This window comes from Tamandua tetradactyla, chromosome 11 (genome assembly GCF_023851605.1).
Source record: "Tamandua tetradactyla isolate mTamTet1 chromosome 11, mTamTet1.pri, whole genome shotgun sequence".
Taxonomy (NCBI): Eukaryota; Metazoa; Chordata; class Mammalia; order Pilosa; family Myrmecophagidae; genus Tamandua; species Tamandua tetradactyla.
Genome location: NC_135337.1, coordinates 1,666,257 through 1,676,952, shown reverse-complemented (window position 1 = coordinate 1,676,952; position 10,696 = coordinate 1,666,257). Strand labels below are relative to the sequence as shown.

General features: G+C 41.1%; 1 protein-coding gene across 1 annotated transcript in view; it reads right to left on the bottom strand.

Moving 5' to 3' along the window:
* Nucleotides 1-2,282: 2,282 nt before the first annotated feature.
* The window catches only part of WARS2 (tryptophanyl tRNA synthetase 2, mitochondrial), a 161,455-nt gene continuing 153,041 nt past the window's right edge, over nucleotides 2,283-10,696 (bottom strand). Inside the window, exons 5-6 of the mRNA XM_077119738.1 lie at nucleotides 6,456-6,574; nucleotides 2,283-4,908 (exon numbers count right to left, since the gene is read on the bottom strand). Coding sequence (XP_076975853.1) covers nucleotides 4,460-4,908; nucleotides 6,456-6,574 — 568 coding nt within the window. The 3' untranslated portion in view covers nucleotides 2,283-4,459. The remainder of the gene's footprint in view (nucleotides 4,909-6,455; nucleotides 6,575-10,696) is intronic.

Genomic DNA, 10,696 nt, shown 5'->3' with positions numbered 1-10,696 from the left:
CGTCCTCAACACTGTAGGAATATTGCATTTCCCCTGTTTTCACAGAGTAGGCCCTACAGAAACATTTGACACAATGTTGGATTACCTATCTAGGGACAAGTCGCTAATGCTCTGAGCCTCAGTTTCCTTCTGGCCAATATCACAGTAATTGTGGAGAGTCAACATACAAAGGCTTAAGGTGATTAACAGTAGAGCCTCTAGGTTGTTTCTTCTTGGGGGTGTTTAGAAAAATATTCTGTGCTTGTGATGGGTTTTGGTTTGCTAAGGCTGCCAGAATGCAATATACCAGAAATGGAATGGCTTTCACAACAGGGATTTATTAGGTTACAAATTTACAATTCTAAAGCCATGAAAATGTCCAAATTAAAGCATTGAGAGAAAGATACCTTGGCTCTGAAGAAAGACCGATGGCATCCAGGGTTCCTCTGCACGTAAGGATTTGCACGGTGACCTGGTGATGTCGGCTGACCCTTCTCCCCAAAACGTCTCTCCCTTAAAAGGCGTCAGCAAGCAGATTAAGGCCCACCTTGAGTGGGCAGGGTCACATCTCCATGGAAACAGCCTAATGAAAAGGTCCCCCCCAACAACAGTTCTGCCCCTACAAAACTGGATGAAAAAACATGCCTTTCCTAGGGAAGATGATGGTTCCAAACCAGCAAAGACAGGCTATCTGCTTTCAGCGCAATCTCAGGGAAAACTGACTCATCCCGCCAAAGAAGCTTTGACAGCCTCATCTGGCTGACAGGGTGGGAAGAGAACACTGATCACAACGGGAGAAAATACAACCAGGGAGAACATTGACACGGAGCAGTTTAAAGAAAAGAGACTAAGCCACAGCATGGCAGGCATTCCTTTTAGCTAGTGACACAGGTACCCAGCACTGGAAAGGGGGAACTGCGGGAAAGGGAAGCCTAGAGGAGAAAGCAGCCAAAGGACTGCTGTGCCCACAAACTAAGAACTTTGGGGGGGGGGGGTAATTTTAAGAGCACTGAAGCTGTGACTGAGAAATGAGGATTTAAGCGATGATTTTGATTACTGAATCACTATATAGCTATTCCCTTTTGCTTTCCTGTATATTGGAGTAGGCAAAGGGGAGTACCTGAAATCCCTAAACTATAATTCAGCAGCCCTAATGTCTGAAATGATTCTAAAAGCCCTTATCTGGTGCCTTCGTGACTGTAAGAGCTGTTATGCCTTTATCTGGTCATTTTCTTATAGGGGAAAGAATTGATAATGAAGAATTTAAAGTTGGCCATGAACTAGTTTCAGCCCTGGACATTTGTAAATCCTATCAGCTAGACTCTGCTAGTGAAAGATAATTTATCTCCCTTCCTTTTGGTTTGCACCTTTAGTACAGAAGTGTTAGCTCTGCCTCCCCTCCTTTCAGGTTATGGTCTCCTATTGAAATTATAATGCTAACACTGACTCATTTTCTGCTTAGAATTCGCTATTTGAAATTGTAATGATCTTATCTCCTCTTGATAAAATCCTTAAAAACCTTGACTCTCCTAAACTTGGGGAGACAGATTTTGGGCTGCTAAGCTATCTGCTCTCCTACTAAAGCCACCAGGGTTTGAATCCTGACTTCTCTTAAAAGCTGTATTATTTTGAGCAAGTTACCCAGTCTGCTATGACTCAGTTCCACCCTGGTAATATGAAGTTGGTCATAGTCTCTACGTACTGGGGTATGAGAATTAAATGAAACAAACACATAAAGCAGTGGCTCTCAAACTTGAGCATGCCGCAGAATCACCAGGAAGGCTTATTAAAACACAGATTGCTGGGCTCATCCCTAGTTTTAATTTTGTAGGTCTGGGGTGGCCCAGAGAATTTGCATTCCTAAACAAGATCCCAGGGCATGCTGTCGTTGCTGGAACTGGGATCACACTTGGAAAAACACTGCTATAAAGATGTAGTAGGGTACCGCATATACGGTGAGATTTCAAGTGTTGGTTATTTTATGACAAGCATCTTTATGGTGTGCATTAGGAGGATTTCTGGAAAAAAAAAGTCACACTTTGTTCTGAATCTCTATTTTCTGGCATTATCTCGGTAAGTGTTTACGAGGCACCTAAAAAGGCCAAGCTACCACCACCCGGTCCCCAGAGACAGGCGTGTTGCAGGGCTTGCCAGTAGGTGGAGCTAGAGAGCACCGGACTACTTTGCCATTGCGACCATCAGAACTAGTTTCCACTTCAATTCCTCCAAAACACACGGAAAGTAATTAAAATCACCTTTCGAGGTGTGCCCCAAGTTAGATTTCTCTCTGATTCTTTATCGCCACTAAAAAAGACTGTGTTGAAGACTATAAATAAGTGGAAGCAATGTAAAAATAGGTCTAGGTTCTAGCTCTGGCTCTTTTATCAACTTCCTGAGGTTACTGACAAATCCATCAATCGTTACAGGCCGATGCTGGACACGATGAGTCCTAGGAACACTTTCCAAAGTCCAGCCTCACCCACGCATGCGAACGTTCTCACAAATCATCTGGTTTTGCTCTTCTGAGATTATGTCTGTGGTGCCTTCGGTTCTCTGGAGGAAAGTTATTTCACAGGGAGTAAACACACACACACACACACACACACACAATCAGGTTTAACAGATCCATCTTTAATTTAGTCATTTTCCAGTAGTCATATGGTTCCTTTGAAAGGAAAAGAGAAAAAAGAGGCTTGGAAGAAATATGCAACAGGGCATATCTCTATGGATACCCCATACCAAGAAAGACAAATGTTTCCTTTTCCCATGAGTCAGGCTGCCTCCAAAAATCCTAAAACGGGCCTTCTAATTTGAATTCTGGAATGCAATGTTTTGTGGGTTTATATTTGTTCTGATACAAGGACCATTCAATTTCCTTCTCTTAAGAAACATGGCCAAAAACTCTTTGCCCAACATGCTAATCTCGTGTGAATAAATGGCGATCACAATACTCATTGCCAAAAAAACCATCTAAGAAATTTCTGTTACAAAGTCAGCCTTGCCATCAAGCCCTGATGCAGCGGGTCAGGATTATCATTTCCATTGTTTAATTTTTTTGTGACAGGGTCATATTTCATTATTTTTCCATGTGAGTATCCCATTATTGCAGCACCATTTGTTGAATTTTTGTTTGTTTTCTATTGGTTTGTTTTGCTTGTTCATTTGCTTTTTGGGAAGGGCATGGGCTGGGAATCAAACTCTGGACTCCTGCATGGCAGGCAAGAACTCTACCACTGAACTACCCTTGCACCCCCTCATCCTTTCCATTTTTAGGTATGGAAAATGGAAGTGCCGAAAAGCTAAGTTTTAGGGGGACTTATTATGACTTAGGGAAACAAGGTTGAGGTGAGACGAGGAAAGCCAGAAGATCTGCTTTGTCAGGACTCAATACTTGTGTAGTTTGGCAGAATGTACTTTGCAGTGTCTCCACGACAAGCATAGGGGAGACCCCAAAAAGCAGTGGAATCTACCCTGGGATTCTGAGGAACAAATTACTCCTGGGCTGGCTAAATCCAGATTTAAAGCAAGCAGCTATTGGCTGAGTTGCCAATATCAACAATATCAGTAGATCGGGTCTCGAATTTCCAGGACCTACCTTCAAAGTAAGAATGTTTGGGGTCTCAAACATGCTGCCCCTCAAGGTTCTGTACTATCATATAAAAAAAGCACAACTCTTAGGAATAAGGAATAAAGTTTTTGCTAGTGATATGTACAAGCCAGTTGTGCTCTCTGAGCCTCACTTCCCTCATGTAAAGTGATAGTTCCTCTCATAAGTTCATAGGAGGTTGGTGAGACTAAACTGAGAGATAAATGCAAGGAATCACTTATGAGGAACATAATATGGGGGCCTGGGCTCTTGTATAATAAATAAAGTTGAAATAATGCAACTTTCTCAGAAGATCACATTATGTATCTCTGAATTAAATAAAAAAAAAATGCTTGCTGGAACAAGAAGTGTGGTCTCACGGAAACAAGTTAAGCAGCTTATACACATTGAGCAGGCACCCATCTCAGTGACAAATGAACCGTAATAGCCAACTTATTTTCTTGATATGTGAGTATAAATTAGTGCAAATGGCATCCCACAGATTATAAGTCTAAAACATCAATGCATTAATTTTTAAAAGGCTTGGGATAGATAAAGGGAGTACCCGTGAAAGCAAATACTCCCCAAGAAACACAAGTGATACCCACATTTGCCGAATTACTCCTCTCCCTCACATTTATGCAGACAAATTCAGGCCGAAGATTCTGCGTCTCAGTAACCGGGTATCCTATAGCTGTGCCTTCCTTAATTTTGCTGCTGCTGTTCTGTTGATGGGAGTTGAGACATTGTTCTCTTTGAAGACTACAAAGCATTATTCTCCAAAACAAAGACAATCCTCAAACCACAGCTTTCCGCTGTGTGAAAAAAGCTGCCTTTATCCGAGCGCACAAACCACAAGATAGAAAACCCTTTCCTGCGACTCGTCGAAACTTTCTATAACAACCCCACCAATTTTTTTACCTCCTGACACACAGGATGTGCTAATTCTTTGGCTTTTGCTGACCCCACTTGTAAAACCTTCTCTAGGTAGCTCCTGTCCATCTTCAGTCTTTCAATTTCCCTCTTAATTGGAGCAAACTTCTCAATGACGGCCTCCGCCACGACCAGCTTGTAGCGCGCGGTGTCCAGCCCTCTGCTCCTGCGGACCACCTCCTCCACGGCGAGCCCGGTCACTGCGGCGTGGATGGCCACCATGTTGGAGACGCCCCCTCTGCGGTCCGGGTCGTAGCTGACCTCAGAAGTGAAGTCCGTCACGGCCTTGCGGAACTTCTGCACTATCTCCTCCGCACTGTCCGTTATTCGGATGGTGGCCAGTCTGTCAGGGTCTGATTTGGACATTTTGGCCGAAGGGTCACGGAGGGATTTTACCTTCTTCATCGATGCTAAGACATCGGCACACACGCCGAAGCCCAAAAACCAAAAACACACATGCAAAACAAAAGAAAAAACAGACACACACAACAGAGCGAAAAAACCAATGTCAGTGTCTGGGTCTTAATGCCAAGAATACCTAGTGATCTTTACCTGATGAGCTAAATATCACACGCTGGTGGAAAAGTCAAGCAATTCATACAAGAATGAAAAAACAGATCATCTGAAATATCTCCACCTTGTGATAACTCTTAACGTTTGGTTGACGTATTTTCATGCGTCTTTGAACACACACTGAATTTTTATAAACAAATGAAACTTTATCAAGCATGCTCTTTTTGCTGTGTATACCTTGTTTAGAAGTATTGATTTTTTCTTTCCGCTCCCTCTTTCCTTCCCCTCTTCTTCCCTACAGCTAATCACCGTCCCTGCACTACTGACCTTGCTGAACCCAAGCCAATTTTAATAATCTGTGGCAATCCTTCCATACCTTTACCCACGATTATGTAAGTATATATTCCAACACACCCACGAGAAGTGGCTCATTTAATGGTCCAACAGACTCAAGAGGCTAAGCTATGCCTCATATACCACTGTTATTAGTAATTGCCTGAGCAGCTGATGGCTAGTAAAGAAGCACATAAAATCGAAATAGGTAAAATAATAATAGGCCGAATTATTAAAATATTGCTAACTGCTAGAAGAAGCTGATTTAATGCAAGGGGTGCCCTGCATTTATTTGTATGAACTGTTGGAATAAGTTAGAAATTCAGACCCTCTGTATGTTTCTAAATTGATATAAGGCCCATGGTATACTTGAAAATGCTGTCAGCTTAATAAAGATGGACAGTGCTTAAACTCAGCAATCTGCCACCACCACAAGTTTACGCTGCTACCAAAACACTGACAGAGATTTACAGCTTCTTTCCTCAAGGCTGCAGACTAGCAGAGCCTCGCAGGCTGCAGCGGAGGTTTCAGACTCAGGAGATGGACTGCACATCCCATTTCTGCTGTGCATTTAAGAAGGCAGAATTAGCAATTCCCTCTTACTCCAGCGAGATTATGATTAAGCAGGCTCTATTCTTATGACTCCTGTTTCATTAAGAATAGGAGAGGCAAGGTACACTGGCGCTGGAATCACAGGCTCTCCCTAGCTTTTGCCATTGTCACAGGACTTGGACCCAAAGTTAGCCTGGCCAGGTCTTGGTTTCTTCAGCCACAAAACTGGGAAAAATACCTGCTCTACCAAATGTCTCTGTAAACTTTAGAATACTTATAAGTGAAAATTATTATTACGTATTTATTATGGGTTTTAGTCTCTCCTATGCTTTCCACACCTTCAAAAAAGTATTTTATTCAATAATACAAGCAAGTCTACTAGTTGCACATAGCGGAAAAAGATGGGGATTCTAGTTACTGACCCTGCATCCTGTCCACGAGAAGCCAAGTTTAGTCCCTAGAAAACTGTGGGCGTCCATCTGTTATCCAATCCTGTCTCTGAATGACGCCTTGATTTAACGATCACATGACTTACTGGTCATGTGACCCATGTACTTACTGAGAACAGCCTTGGGCACTGGGAAGAGCTGCCCGTACTTCCTGTTGAAGCCTTGGGCTAGGTCCTGAGCGAGCTCCATGTGCTGGACCTGGTCCTCCCCGACGGGAACGTGCGTGGACCTGCAATACAGGACGGACAGGAGAGCTCACAAGGCTCCTGCTGACACGGAAAGGACACGGCGAGCAGCTGCATCGCCTGGGCCCGTCTCACTGTTTGGTGTCCAACAAATGTCCACCAACGGCAGAGGGAATGTTGAGACCTGAGTTATTATTATCTGTGTATGAGACAAACGCCAAAGAGAGGCTTGTCCACCCCAGTTCTGTTTCTTCCACAGCACTGGAGTGCGGCCATCAACACCAGCGTGACAGGATTGCGCTGGGAGAGCGGAATGGGATCATAAATACATATGCTCTAAGCGTAATTATATTCTAAAACCACACCTCATTCTCTCCCAAGTCAGCATACACTATCCCAACTCTTGACCTGATGCTTTTCCCTCAGAGCTTACACTCAACTTGAAAGCCCCACCCAACAACTCAAATCAAAGATGGCAGAAAGCTCTCAGGCAAGAGATTTTAGTCCCTGTCCTACAACTACGATAACTCAGGAGTTTTTTTTTTTTTTTTTTGCATAAGTTGCTTCATTTTCAAGTTAATGCAACCATAGGACAACTAATATGCAGCAGGGAACTTAAATAAATGAATGAAGTCTTAAGTACAACATAGATGGATCTCAAAAACAACATAGAATTTTAAAAAAGCCAATTGCAAAAGACAAACTGACATTTATGAAAATTTTAAAAGTACAACTAAAAATACTATATATTATTTATAGATACATATATCTGTAATAATAAGTACAAAGCATATCCTAGAAGATGCTTCTCTCCCCAAATTCATGATAATAATTACCTCTAGAGAGGGAAGTAAGGGAATGGGTCTGGGGAAAAAAACAACGGGGGTTTAAAATTTATCTCTGATTTTTTATTTTTTTAAAATAAATATCTAAAAGAAAAAATTATCAGAATATAGGGACTTCAAGTATAATTACTTTTATACCATATAAAAAGTTTGCAGTTTTGGATCATGATGAGGTACTTCTTATGGGCTAAAGTTTATATTGAAGTGTTATTAGGGGAGAGGGTAGGTGATTGAAAGTTAATGCCTGGCTGGGAACTTCAGATTTGGTAATACCATTAATTGAGAGCTGCAGTTTCTTGAGCAAGGAAGTTTAATATTCCCCACTGCCCCGGGAAAGTAGCAGTCTTAAATTGAACGTGAATCACCATTTAAGTGATAATTATAGATTCTGAATGGAAAAATAAAAGCTTTCCAAAATAGCCATAGTAAAAGAAAACTGCTTGAAAAAGATGCTATTTTGCTATATCGAGAGAGGATCTTCCCCAATCTGAAGGTTAATTAGTGGTTCTTGAAAAATTGGTAGGGATCTTAATATTTTCCTTCCACAGGCTACTGTCCACTTAATGTAGTTTTCTAGAACATGACGAATTCAAGGTAGTTTTGACCAGCATAAGGATACTTTAATACTCAGCAATAATATTTAAGAACACTTTGAAAAATGGAAAAAGCCCTTATCATTTTGCAACCATTTCTATTTTTGCAAGTTACTTTGCATTCCTTGTTCTTGTCCACCTATATAGAAGCATATTTGTACATAACTGCACTTATAATATGCATATTCTTTTTATGTTAACAGGATGTACATTTTCCATGTCTCTATGTGTTCTTCCTTAATAGAATTTTAACAGATACATGAATGTTGCTGTACTGAAGTTACAAAATCATAAGGATTTTATATTCTTTTGTGGAAGATTCTTTTGAATCTTCATATGGGGCAAAATTTGATTTTGTGACTGAAAAGAAAACTTCTTTTATAAAAACTAAAGTCCTGCAGAGGTAAATCTAGTGAATGCATATTCAGTACTTTCTGGTCAACAAGAAGGTATGACAGTCAATTAATGAAACTAATATTTTTTCAAATCACGAATATATGTCCAAAAGAAGAGCCGCAAAATGCTTTGAATATTAGAATAAGCAATAGCTTTCAAAGCAAGTCTTTTGACACTTCTTTTGCATGGAAAGAAATTTAAAACCCTATACACAAGTAATGTCTTCTCATAGCCCCTCCTGTGCGTGTGTTTGTGTGTGCGGTGTGTGTGTGGTGTGTTGTGTGGGGAGGTAGTGGGTCACTGAGTATAGCACTCGATGAAGAATACAGGCTTTGGAATCAGGACAGCTCCAAATCCTGACCGTGCCACTCTATTTTGTGTGACTGGGAAAATAATAGAATTTTTATCATATGCGGTTGTTTTTTCACTCTAAAATGGGGGTAATAACATTCACGTCATAGTATTCTTATGAAGATTAAATGAAACAATGCATGTGAAGTGCTTAGCATAGTGCCCAAAACTTAAGCCTTCAAGACACAGTAGCTACGCAGAGAAAATAAATTCTAAAGTGATACACTGCGCTTCAGAAAGCTGTTCACGATACACTCCACAAACAAAGAGAGGCTCATTTGTCATCTGACTCTGATTCCATCCTCTCTCTAGATTGGTCAGAAAAGGGGCCGTTTGTGATTTAACAAGATGACTAATCAAGACTTGACTGAGTATTTATTTTATTTATATGTACATTTTCACAGGGGAGTAAAAGGAAAATAGAATCAACAGAGAACAATGTGTATTGGTGTATTTTTCTGTTTTTGTTCCCTAAAAGTTGATATTGCTAAAAACACAGCCTTGGACCTCTGGTTCTCTTCCATCTTCAGAGAGCTTATCAACTTTCATGGGAAGATACATGTAGGGTTTCTCCTCAGTGACCTCTAGATGTCCAGAGCTCTGCCATATCTCTGGAGGGGCTGTTAGCACTGTACCTCTGCCTTTCTACTAGACAGTGGCATTAAATATCTCACATTTACTCTGAACTCAACAGTGAAGAGTCAATGGCCCAGGTTTTTTGTTTTTGTTTTTTTTCTTTTAACATGGGCAGACACTGGGAATCAAACCCGGGTCTCTGGCATGGCAGGCAAGAACTCTGCACTGAACCACCAATGGCCCAGGTTTAAAATGATGTTGGCATTGCACTCCAAGATCATCCAAATCGCCTACTACCCTAACCCAAATACCCATGAAGAAAGAGGGAAAAAAATTGCTGAAAACTAGCATTTGGAATTAAAAATAATAGCAGAATTTGAGAAGACTTTTTATTAACTGTTAAGATTTACAACTGTTAATTACATTAATGCCGTGCTACCATCACCACTGTCCCTTACTGAAACTTTCCCATCATCCCAAATAGAAACTCTGCACACTTTATCAGCATTGAAATACATATTTGAATGTGGTTAAAAGTGGAAATTTTAGGTTGTATATATATGTTACTTGAATAAAAACTTTCAAAATAATCCATAAGATTATACAATACAGAGAGTGAACTCTAAAATAAACCATGGGAGTATATTTAATAGTATAATTATAAAAAATCTTCTTTCAACAAGTGAACCACACTAATGCAAGGCATTAATAATAAGATGGTTTATGAGAACTCCATGTTATTGAGTTGAAAAGAGCAATTGGTTGAGTTCTGTGTATTATATGACCAGCAACAGAGCAAATACCTCTACTGCTAGAGACCTGGTTGAGAAACAAGACTGGTCTCAAATGGAGACCAGGGCAGACGTCCTTCCATTGCATGGAGGTTGCATTCTGAAGCAGCTGGAGTGATACTGACCCTTTTCCCCTGATCAGCTTGGTTCTTCCTGCTTCATTAATGACTACAGCTCTGAGAAAATAACTGGACAAAATGCGGGGACAGCAGGGACACACATGGGGTGCCATGTCCTCACGAGAATGAGAGTATAGGCTCATGAGGGCAGGGACTTGTCTGGCTCATTATTGTGTCCTAGGACCTAGAGCATTTGTGGTCGCATGTGGGCGGCCCTCAAGAAATACTTGGTGAATGAATTAATGAATTAAAAAGTAAACTGTGAGAAGGTGAGAGACAGAAGCAGGATGAGACCTGGCTGCAGCACATCCTGGTGGTGGCCCTCTCCCATGTGACAAATCTGTTCAGAGAGTGCAAGAGCCCAGCACACAGTAGGAGAAAACCCTGTCACAGGCTGATAGGACTAAATTAGTTGAGGGAAACAAGCAATTGGACTGCAAGTGTTGCACGTGAATCTGCCTTCCTGTTGAATTTTGATCAGGGAATTCAACTGGT